The 24783-nt window shown below is 38.6% G+C and overlaps 2 protein-coding genes and 1 long non-coding RNA gene across 3 annotated transcripts; 1 reads left to right on the top strand and 2 right to left on the bottom strand.

The window, feature by feature from the left end:
- The first annotated feature begins 10 nt into the window (after window positions 1–10).
- On the top strand, window positions 11–14697 carry LOC110045127 (alpha-aminoadipic semialdehyde synthase, mitochondrial-like). Its single transcript, XM_089276575.1, has 24 exons — window positions 11–679; window positions 1075–1159; window positions 1788–1855; window positions 2412–2558; window positions 3676–3754; window positions 3928–4055; window positions 4635–4817; window positions 4982–5067; window positions 5248–5359; window positions 5598–5660; window positions 5919–5983; window positions 6308–6450; window positions 6786–6915; window positions 7449–7559; window positions 8199–8307; window positions 8774–8850; window positions 9351–9414; window positions 10044–10211; window positions 10812–10904; window positions 11379–11491; window positions 11826–11914; window positions 12111–12178; window positions 12998–13106; window positions 13423–14697. Exons 1-24 carry the CDS (start codon window positions 263–265, stop codon window positions 13536–13538), a joined length of 2823 nt encoding a protein of 940 aa, XP_089132701.1. The 5' UTR covers window positions 11–262; the 3' UTR covers window positions 13539–14697.
- Window positions 14698–18506: 3809 nt separating this feature from the next.
- LOC149101437 (uncharacterized) lies at window positions 18507–21589 on the bottom strand. The gene is made up of 3 exons (XR_016202988.1): window positions 21418–21589; window positions 20070–20172; window positions 18507–18892 (listed from the first exon to the last, which is right to left on the bottom strand). It is a non-coding gene; the product is annotated as an uncharacterized LOC149101437 (long non-coding RNA).
- Window positions 21590–22655: 1066 nt separating this feature from the next.
- On the bottom strand, window positions 22656–24783 carry LOC110045123 (uncharacterized). The gene has a single exon (XM_020750724.2). The coding sequence runs from the start codon at window positions 24473–24475 to the stop codon at window positions 23504–23506; it is 972 nt and encodes a 323-aa protein (XP_020606383.1). The 5' UTR covers window positions 24476–24783; the 3' UTR covers window positions 22656–23503.

Here is a 24783-nt window from a genome sequence, read left to right as displayed (position 1 = left end):
TCGAAGCAAAAACTCTGCTGTTGGTGAAACACATCATTAATTCGTGTACGAGATTTTTGGCCGTGAACTTTTTGCCCCGAAACATTCGGAAAAACGAAAAACTGCACTCAGTGTGTTAATGTCTAATGTGGAAGGAAAATCCCTTACCTCCCCTCCCTGCTGAATGTGATTGTTTAGTAGTTTCCAGTTTCCAATCGGTGCTTTCTGCGAAAATTCGTGGCGTTTGACGCAGCTCCCTCCGAAACGATCTAAATCGTAAACTATGTGGACAGTGAAAGGACTAAGAACAAACAGCTATGGCATCGTTTCTCGTAAGTTGCTCTCTTTACAACGAAGGAACTTCACTCCGGAGAAAGCAGAGCGAGTTATGGCGATCCGGCGAGAAGACATCAATGTCTGGGAGCGACGCGCTCCAATCGCTCCTTCACATGTTGCTGAACTTGTACATAATGGAATAAAAGTTCTTGTACAGCCTTCGACAAGACGGGCATACACGATGGATGAATACGAGAGAGCAGGAGCCATCATAACAGAAGACTTGACTCCGGCTTCGTTGATTATAGGTGTTAAAGCTGTTCCGATCGACTTACTCATCCCGAACAAGACATACGCATTCTTCTCACACACGATAAAAGCACAAGAAGCGAACATGCCTCTTTTGGACGCAATGTTTGAAAAGGTAACGATAGTTTAATTATTGATAATTAAACGGCAAAACTGGTTTGAATTTGGTCATTGGTGTCGATATTTGTAGATCGATCGACGTCGATTATTCCAACAGAAAGGCCAGGTTATGCATGCGCGAACTGATAGTTTTACTCGGGCTTCGAGCTGATTCCTTTCATAAATGTTTCTCTCTATCATGTAAAGTCACAGTTAAAATCTGGTCATCTCTGACTTAAGACTGTTAACCTACACGTATTGACACATTTCGTATGAATTCGGATTGCGCCCTGCACCACGTGCAACATATATTCCACACCTTTGTAACTTTCGTAATCCCAAGTTGAAGCTTCCATATTGTTATGAAAATTTCCTTGTTCGCTCGCATTAAATATAATCTCTTACTTTTAGAATATACGGATAGTTGACTACGAAAAAATGGTAGACAGCAAAGGACAAAGAGTTTGTGCTTTTGGCAAGTTCGCTGGAGTTGGAGGTGCGTAAGTTTTATAGATTTTCTCGAAAACAAAATCGTAATGTGTTCTTTGTCTCTCGTGATGTTGTGGATATGACTTGGGGGTGTGTTTGGGGGTTTGGTCATCAAGTGGTCTGGAGCCTGTAGGAATTGATCATGCAATCGATTCCGGTCAGTGAGGAAACTTTCGACTTTGGTAATTTTGCCCCAAGTTGTTCATTCTTAAAATTTTTTTGTGAATATTTTCATGACTGGAATTTTTTTTACTAAAACTGAAGTTTCAAACATTTTGTTTTTTTTTTATAGAAATTATTATCTCAAAATTTTGATTTGTGTTCATGCCCAAGCTAAAATCTTGTAAAACCGATTGCTAGTGGAAAGAATAGCATGTTTTCACATTGCAGATGCCTTTTTGAATAGATTAATAGAGTTATTTTAGCTTGTATCCATGCAGAAAATGTCAAAAATGTAGAAAAATGGGTTTTGAAAAAAATCTCCAGGTGTTCATCATGTTCAATAGCCTTTTAACCTGTTTATAGTTGTTATTTTCTGCCTCCTTATTTAACTATGCTCAGATAGGATGTCATTTGACTTTCGGTAAGATGTTGATAATCTTCTTAAATTTTTTTTGATAATTTTATTTATTTAGGTATGATAAATATTCTTCATGGCCTTGGATTACGACTTCTAGCTTTAGGACATCACACTCCTTTCATGGTATGGTACCTTTCTTGGTATAATCATAACGTGCTTCTCTTAGTGTTCTTGTGTGTACTTTTTTCACTTTTTTTGTCTTCCTTTGGTTTTGCACACTCACGCTTTTAGCTCTGCTTAATTAGCTACCTTTTATTCTAAATTATGATCATTTTGTACAGCATTTTTATTTTTTGTTAAGTCTTGGGTATCTTTAAGTTAGTCCTTTATATAGGCATTACAGGCTTCCTGGGCTAATCCTTGCTTTATAGAATGATATTTTGTAAATATATTTATAAATGGCAAAAAACAAACAAACAAACAAACAAACAAACCAACAAACAAAAAACAAACAAAAAAAAATTGGAGCAAACAGTGCTTCAGTTTCATGGCCTAAATAAAGATCCAGTGGATGAAAGTTAAAGCCTTGCTATTATCAACTTGTTTGTGTGTTTTAGCAGGTCACCGTACTCACATAATAGACATAGAAAACATGGAAACTGGAAATATGTGTAGCCTATTAGGTAATGTTTGTGTAGTATTAATGTATTGACTTTCTAATTTTTCACCTGTCTCAAAGTATTTGGGTGCAACTCACAATTACAAGAACAGCAGAGCAGCCAAACTTGCCATCTATGAACTTGGAGAAGACATCAAGGCTGGTAAACTGCCTGCTCATTTTGGACCTCTCTCATTTGTATTTAGTGGCTCAGGGAATGTGTCCCAGGTTTGTTTTATTTTACATCTTAAAAATGTGATTTAATATTGCATGTTAGGCTGATGAATTAGAGTGTGTTACTAGGGTGGTGACCTCATGGTTAGTGTGCTTGTCTGCAGATCAAGTGGTCCGGGCTTGAGCCCTGGCTGAGGATATTCTCTTGTGTTCTTGGGCAAGACCCTTTACTCTCACAGTGCCTCTCTCCACCCAGGTGTGTAAATGGGTCCTGGCAGATTTACTGCTGGGGGTAACCCTGTGATGGACTAGCATCCCATCTGGGAGAGGGGGTTAGAAATACTCCTAGTCGCTACATGCTTTAGAAACTGGGATAAGCTCCAGCCTGATGGGCCACTTGGCTCATATACACAGTCTTTTGCCCTGCCACCCTCACCCCTGTGTTTCATTTTGCAATATAAAATGTCATTTAATATCGCATGTTAGGCTGATGAATTACAGTGTAGAGTGTGCTATAAGGTGGACTAAATAAATTTTTGCTGTGACTATGAGGGCATCCTGAAAGGTGCAGGGTAATTTCCCAGCCTACTTTTCCCCCAGATCCCAGTTCCATTCCCATTTTTTGTTTCTCAGTCCCAGTGACCCAAGTCCCATTTTTCCACAGAAAAAAATAGGCAAATCCCAGTTCCCAAATTACTTTTTCAGGCCTCTCCTGTGAGGCTCATGTACATTTCTTTGTGGAGATAATTAGCTCATGTTAACCCCTCTGGCTCTATATACATCTGATTAATAGTGAAGACACATGTAGATAAATAGATAGGTAGTTTATAGAACCATTAAAATCACAGCTCTAGAGCTGAATTAGGTAAAACTTTGCACATGAATTCAAATAATAAAATTATGCTAATATGTGATCCATAAAAATTGTCAAATAAAATTGCTTATATAGAAAAACCTATTCTTTAGTCAGTTTTGCAAATAAGAATGTGAATTATTTCTCAGGTTAAATTAAACTACATCTGGTTGGCTCTGGTAAAAATCTGTATAATTTTTGATCAGGATTACTACTGATATCCAGAAACATTTGGACTGTTTGAGACTGTCTCTGATCAAAAATAGTGTTGTTGGATAGGCCACACAGTGATTACTTTTATTTAATGGTTCTCCGTAGGGTGCCCAGGAGATGTTCCAGGAACTTCCACATATCTATGTTGAGCCACATGAACTGAGAAAAGCTATTCAGAGCACTGGTAAAAAATTCCAGCGTAAACTGTAAAATTAATATTTAATTTGGTGCTGTTGGAACATCTGATTATCATGCTCAATCATGGGATTATTTTCCCACTGATTATTATGTCAGTCTTGGATTAATATTGTTCCTCTGTCTTTTGAATGTTTTCATGGTCATATGATTATTTTATAGACCATCGGAAAGTCATTGGTACTGTTGTGAGCCGTGAAGACTATCTTGTACCCAAAGCTGGTGGAGTGTTTGATGCAGAGGAGTATGATGCACATCCTGACAGATACAGATCAACATTTGCTGAAAAAGTTAGTTTAATTTATTTTTATATACAAAGGAAATTGAAAAGAAAATTATGACTGTAATCCTTGACAGCTCAGAGATAAAGAGTTAAATTGTAGTCAAAAAGCGCTAGATAATAAGATTCCCTTTTTTATCATTAATTTTGAAAGTGCTTAAACGAATTTACTGAATTTCATCTTGTGGCAAGGCATGCATGTGCGTGTACATGCAGCCACAAAAATGCTAACTGAACCACACAAAAGAACCACATTAAAGCAAATCAAAAAAAAAAAATTCATTGTGACCTGGCAAGCTAAAAAAATGGTACTCAGAATAATGGCCACCTTCTCCCCCCTGTAAAAAAATAATGGTCTATCTTTAACTTGCTTGAGTTCTAACTTTAGGTAAAAGGTAAAAGGCACTTTGGCACTGCCAGGATTGGTGGAGGGGCCTGTGGCAGGGTTAATCAAAATTAAGCTTTTAAAGCAAAGGGTGAATAAATGGAATTTTTATAAAATGTACCAGGAATGAAGCACAAATGTTTGGGATGACTGTTTCTTATCCATCTTATAGTCATTGTGGTTGTTTGTTTTGTTTATCTGCAGATAGCACCTTATATGTCTGTGCTGGTAAACGGCACCTACTGGGCTCCTAATGTACCACGCCTTCTTACTTATGATGATGCAAGAAATCTTCTTAAGACAATGAACAGGTCCAGTGCTTATGGTGGCTGTCCAAGCCTGCCTCATAGATTACTGGCAATCTGTGACATCTCAGCTGACACTGAGGTAATGGTAGCTTTAATTACATTGTAGTTTTTGCAGTTGTTTTGCTGAAGACAGTTGTTGGACATTCCTTTACCTTCAATTTAGTGTACCAGCAAAACAGCAAGACCAGACATCTTTAATCTCACTTGTTTTATGATCATTGACAATGGTGCTACATTCTCTAGGGCTCTTTGGAATTCATGACAGAGTGTACAACAATTGAGTATCCATTCCAGCTGTACAACATTAAGTCAGGAACTTCACAGATTGGGTAATTACATTAAAATAAATAACAGAAACTTGATATTTTACAGTAATATAGACAACACCTTCTCAATTTGTTGTTCATCAAGCAGATTTGGTCTCAGTTTTGAACTTCACACAGTTGTAGCCATCAGTAAGACAACTTGATAGAATTTTATTAAATAAAATTTTGTCATCATCATTATAGAATGGCTGGTGATGGAGTTCTTATTTGTTCAATTGACAATCTTCCTGCTCAGCTTCCAAGAGAAGCTACTGATTACTTTGGCAAGCTCCTGCTTCCGTGGCTTCCAGAAATGGTAAGTGAACAGGACATTAACAGTTTCTCTTCAAACTGGTAACTTAATAATTTTGTGCATGTTTCAGGTTGTAAGTTAGGACACACAACTGTAGTGTATTCACTATTATCTTGTGAGACAGTCTGCAAAACCTTTTATGTCTTCTCTCCTCTCCTAAAGTACTGAGGTGTATGTACAGCTGTAGCAGTTTAACCTGCCAGGCAGCTGATTGGGGTTTTTATTGATATTTATTTTCCAGATTGATTCTCATGCTACTGATTCATTTGAAGAGCAGCATCACTTATCAGACACAATAAGAAATGTGAGTATGATCTAATAAGTACTTCTATGAATGAGTTTTGATTGGCCAGTGATTGCCTTCTAAATACAGATCAACTATAGTTCAAGACTGAAGAGCTAGCAATTACTGTGTCCTCAAAGTTTTTAGAGTGAAAAACTCCATTTTATTGATTTTAATTTAAAACATATACAGTAGCTAAGTTAACTTTATATTTATTCTTATATTTACTGTGGCTTTATACAGTAGCTAAGTTAACTTTATATATATTCCATTTACCAGGCTATTATCACTTCTAATGGATCACTGACAACTAACTACAAATACATCGCAGATCTGAGGAAAAGGTAAACCAAATATACTTGTAAGTTAGGGTGAATTTCTAAGTGTTCACTTCTCTTTTGATTTAAAATGCTGGGAGCTTGGTAGCCGGTATTATACATTAAGTGCTCAGGCATCCAGGAGGATTAGAAATGCATTCTTGTAGAAACTTATTAATTATATTCCCCAGATCTTATAATATTATTGGCAATAAGCTGCCAGGCTTGAACTAACTTATCAAGAAGACTGAGTTTAATTCCAGGAATATGGAATTTCTAATATTAGTATATAGTGAGCTGTTCTTTAGCACTGAAGTCATATTTTGTTTCTGTTTGTGCCACTTTCCTTAGGCAAGAGGAAGCTAAAGCAAGAGCATTGGGACCAAATGTATCTGTGCCAATAGCACAGAGAGTTCTGTTACTTGGGTCTGGGTTTACTGTGGCCCCATGTATTGAATATCTTACAAGGGACAAAACTCTTGCAGTCACAATTGGTGAGTGACAGTTTGTTTAAAGTTGACGTTTAAAAGCATGACAACAAGAGTGGCAGCTCATTTATCTTAGGGGTCATGAATGGTTAAGTTGAGGATTTGTTAGATGGTGTAACAAAAAAGTATCTTTTCTGCAATTAAGCCCAAGAGTTTCTTAGCATTGTAAAAGGAGGCATCCAAAAATAAAGTTGTTAAATACATTAAATTTGACTAAAGTTCTGCAGCAAAGATATAATATGAATGCCAGTTGCATACCCAACCATCTGATCTTGTCAATATGGTACTTTGATTACAATGTAGTTGTTTCAACTTTTTTATTACTATTCAACACATTTCAGCCTCTGATAGTATCACTGAAGCAGAAGCACTTGCAGCTAAGTACAGGAACACAACTCCAACCCTCCTGGATGTCACACAATCAGAGGAAAAGTTGAACAAGTTGATCCAGCAACATGATGTTGTAATTAGGTAAAAGTGTATAGTGTAATGATTAATACTTGTGATCACCTCTATCTTTTTATGCTTGTACACTTCATGCAGCTTGAATAAGGTGAATAGCTTGAGCATTGTTCTCTTTGATCATCTCTTCCTAGATGGGATGCAGGGCTCAACTTTCAGGGAAAAACCTTGGGGCCAGCTGGCCCCTAAGTTTTCAGATTTAGTCGCCAGCAAAAGTATTTCAGTGAAAAGGGTGAAAAGTTAGTCACCAGTGAAAAAGTGAAAAAAAAAAAAAAAAAAAAAATTGGTCACATTGGCCACCCCAGTGGTTGCAATGTCAAGCTCTGGGATGGGATTACATGAATAATTTCCCCCGTGAAGTAGTTTGCTTCAGTTTTTTTATTGTGTTTCTTAAGAATGCATTGATTTTGATGGCCAGCCTTAAACCTGGACCTTTTTATCTTGGAATCTATGCAGTTTCTTTCAGTCCAGTGCACCTCCTATAGTGTCTTTAAATAGGCGTTTCCAGTTTTGTTGATTAAAATATGCCATTTTGATTTTAGTTTGCTACCTTACTCTTTGCATCATGTTGTGGCCAAGAGTTGTATCGCCTTTAAAAAGAACTTGTTAACAACAAGTTATGTACTGCCTGCCATAGAAGAACTACACCAGAGGTACCAGATAACATCAGTTACTGTAACATCATAACATGAATCAGTGAATCAAATCGCTTGTGAACTCCTGACTGTAATTCAAAGTGTGCTATAATTGATTTAGACAATGTTTTCACATTTTTATGTTAGTTTAATCTCAGCTTCTCAGCAATAAGTAGCCGATAATTATTATAATGCACTCTATTGACTTGGCACAAAGTTTCTTATCTATCTCTCTGACAAACAAAGGCTTTGATTGGCTGAATCAACACATCACAAGTATCACAGGAGGCCTGCTTATTCCTTCCTCCTCCCTCTCCCCTAATTGTTCCTCAAGAAGTTGGGAAATGTTGTGAAATTTTGGTAATTGGGAACTTCTAAATCCGGGGCTGAGCATTGTCACTCCAGGTCCCTGCTTGCATGCATTTCTGGATAAACTACTGCAACTACATGCAACTGACAACCAAGATCAATACATGTATGTCACAAATTCTTGTGAAAAATTCAACAAGTTCAACAACTCACTGAATGGTAGTGGTACAATATGCAGTAAAATGTTGAAAGGGCTTGCACCACATTAAACTAACTACAGTCATCATTATATATGAATATGAATGTTTTATTGTGTTTTATGGAGCTTTGGATTTTTTCTGTTGAAAGTGCTGTTGATGCTGGAATAGCCATTGTGAACGAGGTGGGACTGGACCCTGGTATTGATCACATGTTAGCCATGGAGTGCTTTGATGATGTTAAAGCTGAGGGAGGAGTGGTATGCTGGACTATTTGACACTTTGAGCTTGATTGAACAGTCTTGTTAGTTACGTTGTTGAAGCAGTTCGATTTTAGTGTTAAACAGGTTTTCCCATGTGTAATGTGGTTTTCAGGAAGTGTTTTTAAAAATGAATAGGAAATGCCAGTTAACAAACAGATCACAGTCCAACAATTTCATTCTTCCAATGGATGGGTCTTAGCTTACCCGTGTAAGGTCACAAATCATCCACACTGATTGTCACACATTGTTTCACAATTGCAAGTACTTCACAACATAACTCCCTGTGTTTTTGATGATTTTCCTTATTCTCATCACCAGTCTTGTTGACAGTATATTGGTAGTGTAATGAGAAATTACATGTACATGTAGACAAGAATCAATACTGCAGCTAATGGACACCCTTATTCAGGTGTAAATTAACTGTACAGGGACTCCACTCATCTTTCTCTTATGTTATGTATAGATCAAGTCCTTTCGCTCATACTGTGGCGGACTTCCTGCTCCAGAGCACGCTGACAATCCTTTGAGATACAAGTTCAGGTACATGTATATATGCAAACGTGCTATAGTTTAAACAGTGTTTTTGTCAAATATGACAACAACAAAAAAACTGTTACCCGTCAATCTCTATTTTTAAGAGGAAACTTTGTTAGGTTATTTTTAAATGTAATTTTTATTTTAGTTCTATTTGTAGTTTTAGTTTTAATTATCGTTTTAATGTTTCAGAGTTGGCGTGATGTCCATTGGATGTTGCTGACAAAATAATATTTAGATTTAGATTTAGATTTAGATATGTGGAGGTCATATACAGCATTTGCACAGAAGTCCTATACTGTGTGACACTTGTCTAACAGAAGGCAATTTCAAAACAACTTTCATAATGATCTCAGACACTCCACATAGCCAGTCAAAGATTTTAGCCTTGAACATGTTTGAATGTTTAAATCCTCAAAATTATTCTAAAAATTCTTGTTATCTATTTGTCTAAATTTAAAATTTTACTTTTGTTTACCCTTGTTGTGTGATATTTTGTTCACTAGTTGGAGTCCACGGGCTGGTCTACTGACAATTATGAACAGTGCTAAATATCTTTGGTATGGAAAGGTAAGCCGCCTGTCCTGCCAGATCTTTGGCATATAGTGTATTTAACACTGTGAAGCTTCTTAATCACTTCATTTGTACAATTAATGCAGGACACTATTCAAACACTCACGGCTAATGTTGGAAGAACAGTGGAAGATGTTTTCTGGTTTTTATACATTCACTATGTTTTTCAGCCTATCAAAAGCAAACCAAGCCCAATCATTTTGTCCTATCTTTTTCTTTGAGCTTTGTTTGGTTTATTGCATGTTACTTTTCCGCTGTGATTGGCCAGGTGCAGGGACGTAAATTTTGGTTACCTACGGTCACTATACTAACAGGTCGCATATGCTTGTATCAGACATCCTCTTTGACACTATTTCGTGCGTAATGCGTCTTCTTATAGCTTTCACCTCCGCAGAGGCTCCCTAGGGGAGGGGGAAGTGAATTGTGATTGGAAAGTCGCTCTGGGCACGTTGGGAAGTGGGAATGGGCAGGAGCCCCGCTTCTCTTCTCTCTTTTCCCTTCCCGGCGTTCCCCTCGCGGTTCCGTCATTCCTCTCCCCTGCCTCTTAACTACCAGCCCACACGGTCAAGGTATCACGATAGAGGCCTCGGCCGGAGAGAGAGTTCTTATATTGGTTTATGTTTCAGACTGTGGAAGTGGCTGCAGGTGGGGCTCTACTGGAGGAAATCAAACCAACAGACATGTTCCCAGGCTACAGACTGGAGTGTTACCCCAACAGAGACTCGACGGCGTATGGCGAACTTTACGACATCACCGCAGCGAGCACTATACTTAGGGGAACTCTCCGTTATGAGGTGCGGCGTACTTAATAAATGTTTTTATGAAATACTCCTGAGAAAATGCGTAAGTTGATTGGGGGAAAGCTGTGTTTGTATGACGCAGTACAATTCCATTAGTCTCATTGTTTGTGGCGTTTCCTTGACATGTATAATATAACATTTAAATTGCCTTGAAATGATGTTTTCCCTCTGAAAAAATCTAAAGACTTCAAATAATGAACAACAGTGTGCAAACTAAAACAAAGTGAAGCAGAAGAGTCAGTATTATCATTTGTGTGTAAAGTCAGCTCAAAAGGTATTGACGTTGGCAAAGTGTGGTATATTAATAGACCATTTCCGAATTACCTTTAGCCTCTTTCTCAAAGCGAGTCTTGGTGCCCATCCTTTCATATGAAAATGAAATTTCATTTACATGCAAATCAAATTTATTTTCATATGAATGGTTGTGCACCAGGCCTCGCTTTGATAGAGAGGCTTAGGTCAACGTTGCGTAGGCCTGTCGACCTTTTCCTGATGGATGCAACTTCTTGGTTGGATTTTATTCTTCAGACGAATAAACTTCGATTTTGTCATTGCCCTGCTTGCGAGATATCTGCTATGCACTTGTTTTTGTAGGGATATGCCACAGCCTGTTTGGCTCTGTTACAACTTGGAATGTACAGTTCAACAGAACGACCTGATCTGGCCTTAGCTCACGAACAACCCTGGGTAAAATAGTGTTTCTTAACTTTAAAAGAGTTACATCTATTCACAACAGTGGAGTTTGCGCGTGTTGTTTTACAACGTGCTTTAACCGATCAGCGTGACGATGTTAAGTCACGTGTTGAACGAATCTTGATTTTGACTCACGTGACTTCTTCTCGCGCTTGGCACCTGTCACATGTCGCGTAGTCCTGATTGAGCAAAGTTATTGGTTTATAAAGAGCCTGCGGCTAAGTGAAAAAAAATGGCTATTTATTAACTTGAAGTCGCCAAAGGTAAATTAACCACCATAGCGCGTTTGTGAAGCTGACGTTTTGGGCATTAGCCCCTCTGTGCTACATTCCTGACTGGCTTACTGTTCCTCAGCTACCGTAATAATTGGCTCTGTGATGGCGTTTGATTGGTTTTTGCTTCAGTTATGTCCAAAGAAAACCGCTCTATGGCTCGTGGAGTTTACTGTGCTCTATATTCTCTTTACAGAGACAAGTGCTCGCCAAACTTGTAGGCAAACCAGACGCCAGTGACTCTGAGCTGCATTCAGTTGTGTTTGAGAAAGTGGGCAAAGATCCAGCTCGTATGCAGGCTATCAAAGAGTAAGCACTCGTTTAAAAGCTAGAAATATTATACAAAATAAATAGAATAAATCTTGTTCTACACGGGACTTTCTGAGGTGGTTTTAAAACGCGACGTTTCAGGCAGTTTTACTGCACTTCAGGCACCGAAGTTCCAGCTGATTATGGCGGACTTTGTTGTCTTTTGCGAGCATGTTCCATATTGAGCTGGAACTTCGGTCACGATCAAGATGGCTGCTTCTATTATCCCTTAGCAGTTATCCTGACAAGACAAGCCAGATTGCGAGCAATTATCTGTGCATCATTTGGCTGTTTTTAACGTGAATTTTATTTTATTTTTTCGTTTTTCTTCCAGTCTTGGTCTTCTCTCTGACGAACCTGTTCTTCAACAAAGAACGCCACTGGACACTCTTTGTTTGTACCTTACAGAGAAACTTGCCTATGGTATGTTGAAGCGTACCGGTTGCCGCCTTGATAACATTTTAGTCCCTTCTTCTTGGACAAATATTTTGACAATGTAGAGTAGAGGCCTTAAGAAATTATGTACGGTAACAGTAATTATAACACTATGGCAATTGATTTCGTTTCCGTCTATTTAAAGAATTTTTAAGCAACACATTTTCTTTTTTTTTCACATCAGGAGAAGGAGAACGCGACATGGTTTTACTTCAACATGACATCGGTTTAGAGTTACCTGATAAAACACAGGTGCGTCATTGTTATAATATGCTAATTTGCCGAACATTCTTTATGTGTACACCTATATTCTGTAACGGCTATGTAATGTAGGCCCCGTCCACATTTAGCTGGAGGAATTTAGAACCGCCGCTGACAATCACCGGTCATTGGATTTGTGTTTGAGGAAAACACGGGCAGGGAAGTCACGTGATTATCGTAACTACGTCGTTTTCTAAAAACTACGTTTTCAAAACGTTTTACGTCCACACGCAAACGAAAAGCTGGCGTTTTGAAATGACCTATTAGTATCTTGTTACGGATTAGTGTGGACGGTAGGCCTAACCGTGGAAATAAAGCCGGCGTATTCAAATTCCTCCGGTTTGAAGAGCGTTTTCGAAAACTAGCTCCGTTTTCGTGACGGATTAGTGTGGACAGTAGGCCTAACCGTGGAAATAAAGCTGCGTTTTCAAATTTCTCCGGCGTAGTTTGGGCACTGTCTTATGCTACACCTGTGTGATATATCTATCATATTTGTAACGCGTTCAATTTTTTTGTATCAAGTTGTCGGATGAAACCTTGAGTGTGTCTTTCTCAATAAAGAAAGAAAACATCTTGCAAGTAGAAAGGAACTTATTTCAACATTATATCAGTTTCATCTCATGAGTGATGATCACTGTCGGTGTGCTGGTGACTACTTGTGCAATTTGGCAGTATGTTTGTTTTCCTGGCCGAAAAGTATCGTGAACAAGTTCAAAACTATATGAAACGACTGGCATTAACGAGCCAGTTGGAAATTTTAATGAAAGAAATAAATTGTGCTAATGACTTCCACATCATTTTGAACCACAGGAAAACCGTCGAATTGACATGATTTGTTATGGTGATCCACATGGTCACTCAGCAATGGCACGTACTGTTGGGCTTCCTGTGGCGATTGCTACAAAGATGGTACTGGATGGTAAGTAATGAAATACATAGAATATTAATAGAGAACCCGAAGATGTGGATTTTATATTCGAGTTAGAGTGAAAAGGGTACTGAAATTATATCTGATCATTTTTTACCCTAACCATTCTATAGCGACGTTGTCCAACAAGTTTTGACGAACCTATCTGAAGTTCTGGACTAAAAGAAACGAACGACTCTAGGAACGAAATTTGAAACAGTGGCAGAGCAAATCCCTTGTCTAGAGTCTTTCCTCGCCAGTTTGACGAAACTATATCTCGGTTATTTCCCGTCTTGTTGTTCTGACACTCTCTGTTGTATCATTGCAGGGGACTTGAAAGCCAAAGGTGTTGTTCGACCTCTTAGCCGCGAAATTTACAAGCCATTGCTCACCCGACTCAAAGCGGAAGGAATAGACAGTGAAATGACGACAACGGTTCTGTGAGACGAAAATCCAAGAAGTAGAAAAAACGGAAGCAAACTACTGGGTCGCCTAAAGAGACCCCAGTTTTTGTGTTCTAAGGATTTTTTTTTCTGTTTAATTCAAGTGTGAAAGTTTAGATGGAAGGGTTTTGTAGTGGAATACTGTAGGCAGCCTGCCAGAATTTTGGCCCGGATTTGGTTCATATGGAGTGAACCTTAAACATACCGCTTAGTCGTTGACAAGGAAATCTGGATAAAAGCAGAGAGAACGAGGTTCACGGGAACTGGGTACGAGGTTGATCGCCCGTGAATTTCATGGTGATATTCTAAGAAGAAATTAGCTAATGGTCACTTTCGGGGATGAAAGTGTCTTGAATTGTTATAGTAGCGAGGAAGCACTCTTTTGGATAAACTATTTACAAGGTTTTGAGCAGTTATTACGTGATGTTTATTTTTAGAGTCACGCAAGATTCATCGAACCAAAATATTCTTTATACTTATTTATTGGTTTAATTGTACCGCATATACCTATGTGGTAACTTCTAAGACTTCGAAAGTCATCTTAACGTAAATGTCTGGTAGTAAAGGACTGTAAGATAGATATTTTCTTCAGTGATGTAAGTATAAGACAAATCTGTTACTACTGCTGAAAGTCTGATTATTTTTTATACACAAATGGCTTTTTTATATATTTAAAGCTATTTAAATTTCAAACGAGGCCCCGAAAGAGGCTCTCTTGAAATAGTACTTCACTAACTGCTTTGCCGATGTTTGGCAAATCGTTGCAGAAAGGCCCGGAGGAGCTTTCGATTCTTCTTATTCGATCAAATCGTAGTTACTCTAAAGTATTATTTACTTCGGTGAAGCGCCAGTTGAGATTTCATGTTGCTTAGTAACCTCTGACAAAAGCTCAACTTTCGACTGGAGGAAAAGGTATTGAACGTAATCTGACAAGAGAAAAACTCTCTTGAATTTTAACGATATATACTTGGGGTGTTGGATGTATTGAATTATTTAATCGATAACGTGTAAATCTATTTGCATTTTAAAAGTAGCTTTGCTGTACATGTCCTGCTGTTGGAAATAATCACGGTAATGGAGTTTAAGTCCAAATGTAATTGACCTGTCTCTAATTGTAGCTTTTTCAGAGTTCCTCAATTAATAAATTATTTACAATATTATGAGTTTCAAACTGCAGTGATCGCAGAGCGTGTTAACATAACAAGTACGATTTGTACTATTTTTAGAGGATCAGGACTGGGTGCTGGATTCTTAGCTTTCAGCTGAATTTTCGACAATTACTCATCTGACGGTAGGAAAATTTCAGCCCTTTTTCTCGGTTAACGGTAAATTTGTAGGCACCAGATCACAAACCCGCCATTTTCCAAACGTGACTTTGATCAATTCTCATCTATCTCAGTTAACGTCATCTTGCCCTCTTGATGGCGCCATTTTCACTCCTGCTCCACACCGATTTTATGGAAATATGGTCTCTAACCGAGTTTGCTTCCGAATTCGCCGGATGCGTGTGGACGGAAGCCGTATCCGGAAAGAAAAAGTTACAGATTCAAAAATATCCGGATACTTGTGGACGAGGCCTTAGTTGGCAACTCATACTAAAGTATAACAAGACAAAATTACACATATCATTTTAATCTGTTTCATTCTTGAGTTTGCTCATAGGGAACTTTGAGTTGAGAGGTGGTTTCTTTCTCGCTATATATTTTTGGCCCGCGGTAATCGTGCTTTGAAGACAGGTGGCCCCAGTTTTGTTTTTTGGCCAGCCATTGCTTGAACATTATAATATTTATAGTATAAAATGCAAAATAGTATCGAGGTTGAAACGTTGCTGTATCTATTTGTAGTACGTTTGGTTTGTCAAACAGTGGTGTAAATTTGACCAATAGGCCCTTTGCAGCTGGGGTCACGTGACCACATTTTTTCTTAAAAAATTTCTATTATGGGCTATAACTTAAAGAATGCCAGAAATGGAAAGACCATACTGAAAATACCAAAATGGCCAAGTTTGAGGCCCCCGTCTATAAAGAATGAGATTTTACGACGCGGTCTGAATTTTTAAAAAATAAGAAGATTTGTATGGAAAAAGTTGCTGGAGAGCAAGGTCTTGCTCTCCAGCAACAACTTCCATACAAATCCTCTAAATTTTCTGAAAATTCAAACTGTCGTATAAACTTACTCTTTAATGCAAGGGACCTCAAACTTGGCCATTCTAGTATTTTTAATATGCTCTTTCCATTTCTGTCATTCTTTAAGTTATAGCCCATAATAAAAATTTTTAAAAGAAAAAATGTGGTCACGTGACGCCAGCTGCAAAGAGCCTATCAGTGACGGAAGAGGTTCTTGTTGACGTCACAACAGAGTTCGCGCCCTTTTTTCACGGCTACCACCACGACTTTCACTGGCTTTCCAGCGATAAAATTTTGACACAAAAACGAGCCAAATTGACTTCAGTTAACAAGTGTTTAGCAAAGGTGTGTTATAAAATGTCTCTTTGGCGAGTAAATCAAAGAAAATACGCTGGAAACAAAGGGAGAGCCAAAACAATGAAAGAAAATTGGATGAATTTGGCTACCGACCATCCTGACAGGAACTTCAGCCGTGGTTGCAACAAAACTCAGGCTTTCACGAGGACGATCGTAAGTGAACTTTACTTACAGAATTTTTAGACTTTTTAGGCGCTTCTAAGACAGCTTATCGTTCCAAAATTTCTTGGTTTTCGTAGTTTGTGACATGTTGCTCAATGTTTCAGCCAGAGTTAATTAGTATCTCTATAAAAACGGAAGTTTTGCGAAGTTTCTTTGGGCGGGATGCTGCGCAATTTGTTCAAAAATTTGGACACCAGCATTTTTCATATTATTGTCATTAATATAGCATTGTTGACGCTTGGAATTTAAATTTTTCAGCGAGTACAGTACGGTTTCTGTGGAAGCCCAGATAAAGGTGTAATTCTTTGTGCAATTATTGCTCCATTTATTTCGTGTGTCGGGTAAAATTGTTGGCAATTTTCGGAAACGATGTGGAAACGTTATTATTCAACTCGCGCGAATCAACGTTTGATACAACTTCTGTCACGTTTCGCGAAGTTGTAAAACGTTGTCCGATTCGTACTTGTTCAACGAGGTCAAGTTCGCAAAGATGATTGTTTTCTGATCCCCCTGGATTCTAAATTGAAGCTGAAGAGTTGTTCAATAGGATGAAGTGTGTCTCTGTTCCGTTCGATGCTTTTGACCGGACAACAGTCATTCAACATTTGATTTGATATTATACACCGTTTCGAATTCTTTACATAGTTATTGATCAGGTTCTTCGGGTATGATATCCGGGCCAGGTTTTCTTGAGCTCATCACTCTAGTCAGGTCCAAATCATCCAGGATTAACTATTGTTACCGGTAATTATTCCCCCCTGTAAAGAGTTTTTAAATTGCCAATTTAACTGAATTTAAAATCTTGATTGGAATGCTGCTTTAAATAATCGGATGGGCTCAGAGCTGGTAATCGAGCCTATTCCGTTTTAAGAGGTGCCTTTTAGGGGTGAAATATAGCTTGAGCCACACCCAGATTTCTCTCTTAAAGGGGTTTCATTCAAATTTTCCGTCGAGCATCCCCGACCTTTTCATATGGGAGCCCCCCTCCCCCACCCCCTCGGGGCCGTAAACCTTCTTTGGTCTTTCTATTCTCAGGTTGTTTTGCCGTCTTCGAAGGTTTCAAATGTTGTATTGGTTAATAGTTTCTGTCGTCGGAAGTTTAAGTCTCTAAGAGCCAATGATTCAACTTACATCTCTATCAACCGTTTACATTCAAGGCTAGCCAGTGTATAGCAGTCATTTCATTTCTTAAACCACAGCGCGAGAGAGGTGTTTCTTGGCCGTGTGCCTGCTTGGTTAAGCGTCTACTGCGTAGGAGAAACCGCTACATATACTGCATCGTTTTCCCTTAAGAAATGCTGGAGGGATTCGTCGTGGGTTCCCGCCTCGGATGATGGTAAAAACTAACATGTGCACCCACGGTAGTAGCGCGGAAGACTTCGTGACAACGCTTGATGTTCAGAATGTTCTTACAATATTGAACAATAGACAATTTGTTGCTCGACAGTTCAGTTGCAACTGACAAATTTTTAATCGTGAGTGGTAGGCTTATCGAAGGATCCCTGCATTTTATGGAGACTTGTGCCTGTCTCTTTCAAAGCATTCCATTCTAACTAGGTAAGTTTATTTCAAGGCAGACAATTGGTTCAGGTTGTATTATACCGGTGGTAGTTTTCTATGGCCATGTAAAGAGTTTCTAGATTGCTAATTTAATCCCAGTTCCGAAAGCCGGATTAGAATCGTGTTTTAGTCAATCTGATTGGCTCAGAGCTCCACGCCCCGTGAATCTCGCTGGGTTTTTACCTTGTACTTTGGTATTTCTACATTTCTCAGATTTCCCGCATATACTTAATCTAAAACGACAGACGATTTCTAGCTATTTCTGACTCTAATCCCCGAGAGGAGACGTCTTACATTTCAGACAAGCATATGACTGTAAATCAACAAAAGCTCCCTTGGATATTCAGTTCCAGCTGATGCAGTTTTGGTTATAGTCTGTTTCGTTGATATTTTAGTAAAACTCTGAGAGCCAGTGATGCCCTGTGTTTTCGAGTAGCTATTTGCATTCAACGCCAGCTTACGTAAGAGTCCTTTCATCTTCAATAGCGCGAGGACTGATTTCAAAACCATCGCTTACTAATAAATCTCAATTAAAACTCTTAACGCTATTCCTCAGCTATTGCAATCTATCAATATCAAAAACACGGGGCGTGCTTGTGCGCTTTCTCGAGCCAGAGGTTCATCTTAAAAGCGCTTGCGGATAATATTAATCATATTGTCTAAGAAAATCTAAGAAGTAAAGAGTAAGTCAACTCTCCATTTCAGCTTGCTTTTCATGTCCATTGTCTAAGCGTACTACCGATACCATACTTCCCTGTAGAGGCGTCAGAAGGAAGTTTCAAAGGGTGCTTTACATTTTATCTCTCCAATCTTCCCACGCTTATTGTGCGCACTCAGGTTAAGCAAACACTAAAAACCTCTGCTCTAGGGAAATGAGAGGCACGTAAACTACTAACAGCTAAATTTATCGTTTTGCCTCAAAATAACGCCCTCTCAGTGATACCAACAATGAATGTCATTCGTGCCTGTTATAAGCTCGTTTAATGGCGTTAAAACTAACATGACTTGTGTACGTACGGTTGTTGTGATGAAACTTCTTTGAATATAAGCAGTTTCTGCCTTGCTGACAGTAGTTTTCACATACTTGGAGCCATTTCAAACTTAAAACTTCGTTCACAGCGAGTCTTTAATCCGCCTAAGTTTGATGTTCCTGCAATGGAACAATCGACATAAAGAATAAGCATGCAACAAGATGTCATGTGACCTTATCATTGGAAAGGATATTTGTGGGATCTCGAAAGATGCAAAAAAGTAAAGAAGAGGAAAATAGAGGGTCGGAATTATAGGAACGCAGTGGCAATGCAGCTAAGGTCGTAATAATTTGATTAACTTTTCGCCGTTTTAATATTATTTTTTCCGATTTTCTTTATTTTAATTTCCTTAGTGGAAGCCATTGAAAACCGTTTGATTGACAAGGTCATTGCAACAACAGCTGCAAATGACCAATCATTCCTAAAAGAGTCTTTTCTCGCACGCTTTAGCTTTTTTCTACTCTAAACTACAACCCTTATTTTGCAAAGATTTCTTTTTGATTTTCTGGTTCAGGCGCGAAATTTTACTGAAATCTCACTGCAGGGATTCCACGTGGTGTTTGTTGTGCGTTCCGCGGGTGTGTTTGCAAACATGGCGGATACTTGAACAGTATGTTCTCAGCAGGGGTTAAATTAACTTTGTCTTTTAATTTTTAATTTTAATTATTTTTGTTTCTAAATCAACTTCGTGAAGCAATAATTGCTTTACATCAATTTTTTTACAATCGTAACACATACTCTAGAGTTTAAAAGTCATATTCAATGTTACTTCTTGATATAACACCCACAAAATCTTTATATAATGTTAACAATAGAGAACAAAGGTGAGGACAAAAGGCGCGTCTTTTAAGGGAGCGTCCGTGGGAACCAGACTTAGTTGCCCTCGAGCGTCTAGACCTTTCACAATCAGTTGAGCCTGCCTTAACAGTTTGGTGGTCGTATAACGCAAGAAGAACAGCTTTTTTACATGATCGAGGAAAAGTTTTCCAGATTATTCTTGTGTTTCATTTTCCTGTGTTTCTTTCTCAATTTGCAAATATTGTCACTTGTTAACTAGCTTTCTAACGCTGCTTTACTGTTCCCTTATGCCTTAGAAATTTTGCTTTCGTTTTATTTTTCCTTTGCCTGCTTTCATTCTGCATTTTCCTAGTTTTATTTCCCGGCCGTCCGACACAATCTAGCTGCACACTTGTCCAGTGACATTTTTAAAGCTGGTTCATCATTTGCAACAAGCCGTTTTACAACTTCAAGGCCAAGCGGCCTATCGGTGTTTTCTAAACATGCCAAGTTAATTACCTTGTTCCAGCTGGATTCTCTTATTAACAAGCATGGCCAAAGGCACATGTTGGTAGCTTTTATGAGCTACCCGGCCCGCTCATTCAGCCATTCATTCATAATCCTTAAACCAGACATAAACAAAAAAAATCCAATCAGTTATTGCAAAATTTAATAACTTGAAGACGAATTTGAAATAGCTTTATTGCAAATAAACCACGGTCGTATTGCAAGACTCAATTTGAATTTTTTAATAGTGGTTTTGGCAAGAATATCTATACCCTGGTTGAAAAGTGTACTGATTATTACAAAAAACCCTCCGATGCCCTACGGGATTTTATCAACAAATGATATCAGTAAGATAATTTAATATTTGTTCTATCCATTTAAACTAGCAATCAATCATTCAAATAAAACTTCTTCACTCCACTTATTAAAAGATTACGTAAAGACTCCAGTACTGTTTACCATGTATGATATATTTTGACTTTTCTGGTGTTGTCCTTAAACATGTCCTTGATGATAAAGATTTAGCGACTGTTAAACAAAGCAGTTATGTCGAATCAACTTCTTTTCTGTGCGCGATTTATCAAAGTGATATCATCAAGAATTAGTGTTTTATTGTTTTAAGACCATCTAAGGTCTGTTTGTCTCCTATTGGTTGTTTGCGGAAAATATAATATGCCAAGATCACTTGTTTGACGTTAACGTATTGCAAAGTTTCATTTAAAACGAAGTAAGAGCACAGTTGAAAGTATAATTATCTTGTTGAAAATGGAAAGGTAAGAAATACCGTGGGAAAAGTTACTGTTTAATAAACAAAATTAAAGCTTCTCCGCTCCACCGAAATCAGACGAAAAACAACCATGGATGTTTTGAAAATAAAAAACCTGAACGCCCTTGGCATTGGGTTTTTCAGTAGCCATATTGCGAGCAGGTTCGACGTTCGCGGTCTTATCCATTACCAATACTAGTAGACTACTTTTAAACAACTTAAACGGCGTCATTTACGACAATGTTTACTCATTGGGTATGCTTAACACTCATTTATCATACCTCATGCTCATAGATCATTTCAAAACCGTACAATAGCAGCACAGGAGGTCTCTTAGTGATAGGATAAACATGTAAACGGCGTTTTGGTCTGGTGTGGCAAGAGTTAATAGTGCATTTCTTTTTGGCAAATAAGATAACTACAAACTTAAGGCTTCAAAGTCAGTGCCTCGCTAGATGTGTAAAATAAATGGTGTTAGTACTTTGACTAAGGAATCAGGTTTACATCCAGCAGTGCCAGATATGGTCTACTTAAGTGTCCACAAAAACGCTACACACAAAATGCGCCAAGCGTTAAAATGACTTCACTACATACCCCCTGGGATTTGTCTCTGTACCATTCTTTGCTTGTTTCGAGAGTGTTTCAAAGTCACGTCTTGATACTAATCTTCTTGCGCAATCTTGTCATGTTTCGAAAATATTTGCATAAGAGAATCGCTCGCCTAAGGGTTTTTACGATAACAAGTCAATTAGCTTCGCCGTATCTTATTCAGCATCTCTTAGATCTTGTATCTGTTGATAAGATGGGACAATTATGAATCTCTAGACAATGTGTCACGCTTTTATTCAAATGTGGAGTTTATTTAACGAACGTATTGCAACACTGCCCACGTTTTGTCACTTCTAATCTGGGCTGGACGCACACAGAAAGGTCTGGGAAAAAATCATGAAAAACAGGTTCCAAGGTCATCAAATGGGATGCGGTTGACGAGTTGTTTTTAAGCAAATTGGTCAAAAGAATTAACTGTTTCAGACACTTAATATATTTACTTTTCTTTTGTCTCGCGTCAACCTGCTTAATTAAACAAAACGGCATTTGTTTTCATAATGTCACCATCAAACACGTGTAGTCATAAGAACCTGAATAGAGTTCACGAAGGCTAACCTGACTGAAGTCGTCGACGATCCTATACAGTTTTCAACTGTTAAGAGATTGCTGTATCTTAGTTTCAAGGGAACTTAATTTTGTCGTTGATACTGTATTAGCGCACTATAAGATGGTATAAACAAACCTCGTTAATTAATCTGCTTAGTGAGAAGATAGATGTATTTGATTGCTGCATTTACATGTTAATGTGTCGGCATTGGAGAATACATCGCCTCGAGTGTTTATTTTCGTTTATTCAACCTCAAGCAATAGATCTTAAGAAAAGAGCCTTTGTTTGAGTCAGGAGTTCCATCGCCGACACCATTGTGTTTCGAGGCCGGTGTTAAGTAATTATTTAGCTTTATTTGAAACGGCAATGTCAACATGACCGTACATTTTGTAAACATGTAAACACTTCTTTAGCCAAGATGAATGTCGACCTTGGTAGTGGTTGAAAATGTTTTGGTTTAGTTTCCTTGTTTGTAAACATCGAACATAATGGAAGCCACATTTTGAAAACATGACTCGAGGCAACGGTTTCCTCTGTTCTCACCGCCTTGTATCAATCACTTTCAACAAACACTTCAAATGAAGTTAAATGAACACCTTTGACACTTAAGAATACGATAATGGCTCGACATCTATGTGATAATCGAAGCTTGTTGAATAAAAACTCAAGTGCGACCTTTTTGAGGGAAAGTGTTTATTCTTATACAAATCGTCACCTTGAGAACAAAATTACAAAATGATAATTGACTTAAGTTGATCCTACGACTAACTACACAATGAAAGCCTTGTTAGGACGGTAAAACATATGCGATGCATTTCCTTCCATAGCCAGTTGAACTGGGAGCATAAAATAATATTATTAATAATTATAAATAGCCGTGTTACTGACCGGGTGCTGAAAACATCAATGGCGGGCGATAACATGTTTGTACAGATCGTACCACAAACAGAGACTTAATTATACCTGTATCTATGTTTTACGGACTGAGTGTGGACAATATATCGTCTTGAATGTTCTCTTTTAAGTTTAAGAGTAAAGCTCTGCAATTTACTAGTCTATTCACGCATATTCAGTATAATTACATGGTTTATATGTACACTTAAGAAACTTATGAGTGCTTCAGTTTTTCCAGCCAGAGAAATGACCACCTCAGTGATATTTTATCATAGACGTCACTTCTCCGGCGATGTTTTCTTGAAGTACTTGATTGTTTGTTCTACAAGTAACGCAGACTTAGCTCTTGTAAATGTCTCCATTCAAGATCAGAAATAGCCTATGACATCAGTCTTTTCAAGTGAAAACATAGATGAAACGGTCTAATTTTTTTACGAATTCGCCTATTAATGACCCTATGATTCTAGTGCGCTTTGTCCGCAACGACTTTCTATAATTCAGCCAGTCGTATTTGCTAGCTACTTTACTTTTTTGTGTCAAGACTATCTTTTATTTTCGAAAAATATCAAGTTCTAAACGTAAGCGTGCAATTGTTGTATTCACAAGTAAAGGCACTAACGTGGAGATGTTCTAAGCGTAATTGAGGCCTATTGTATTTTCTGACTGCGAGACCTGAGACATATACAAGTACGGATGAAACGTAGATGACTGAAAGTGTGAGCTGTAATTCCTGAAAGCGGGGTTATCCTGCCAGAAGAGTCCGTACGGTGGGGGAGGGGAAGAGAAGCCATGGAACTGATTCAGAGGGAAACGAGCGGTGTCCGCTTCTCTTGAGTAGAAGTCATACCTTGACGACGCAGGGATTAATGGAGTCCTGTTTGGTGTTACTCCAAATGGGTGCGAGAAAGGCTCACTTGAAGGGTGCGGCTTAGGGAGGTCCAAACTTGCAGACGGTTTGTGATGCGGGTAAGGAAATAGACTTGCAGTTAGAGGTAAACCAAGCACACCTCGATCTGTAGTGCATCCTAGAGCATGGCTGCATCTGGGTCTGCGAGGTTTCCTCGGTCTTCGATAATTCCCTTTGGCGAACTCAGGTAAGTCTTTTGGGTGAATCATCCAATAGTGCCCCTTTCCATTCTCCGCTCTGCTCGCCTTCACGAAGCAGTCGTTACTGGACAGGTTATGTCGCACACTATTCCGCCAGCCTGGTCCTTTCTCTTTGTCAAAGTGCGGAAATGTTTTGGCGATGAAACTGTAAATGGAGCTCAAGGTCATGCGCTTGGATGGCACACTCAAAATCCCTTGAGCGATAACGGCCACAAACGTCTCGGTGAGATTTCGAGCTTCTTTGGACTCTGTCCCTTCGTCTTCATCTTCATCTGTACTGCTTCTTCTTGGCTTTTTGCTTTCTGTGACTTTTTCTTTCACAGACTGATCTAGCTTCAGGTCTTTGGGCATCGTTCTATGAAGTACTTTTGTCTGCGGTTCAAGTTGTGAACGCGGCAACTGACATAAATCGTTCTCGTCTCCAATGAACGGGAACCGAAACGCGCTTGTGTCGAGACCGTTAGCTTCTTGGCGACTGGAGTGAACAGCAAACATGCTAAGAAGACTGAGACTTTACGCTGATACCTTGTTTAGCGAAAAAATCTGATTGAGAACACAACTCGTGGGACTGTTGTTAACAAATTGTGAGCTATCTACGTGCCGAAGGCTATACGGGTCGACCTCCTTTCTTATTAGGTTGTGCCGCATTGATGGTCTTAGCAGGGGGTTAGGAAACACCAAGCGGACAGATGCGTTGCTAATTTGTATATGAAATAGCCTTCGTAAATATAGCTTCATACCTTGCGGCGTTGAAGTTTGTCCGAAAAATATTTCGTCGACTTTATTCAATTCTCAGCGCAGAG

This window comes from Orbicella faveolata, unplaced genomic scaffold (genome assembly GCF_042242905.1).
Source record: "Orbicella faveolata isolate gen_17 unplaced genomic scaffold, um_ofav_v1 contig_4, whole genome shotgun sequence".
NCBI classification, from domain to species: Eukaryota; Metazoa; Cnidaria; class Anthozoa; order Scleractinia; family Merulinidae; genus Orbicella; species Orbicella faveolata.
The sequence above is the reverse complement of the archived record's forward strand: the minus strand, read 5'-3'. Positions and strand labels throughout refer to the sequence as shown.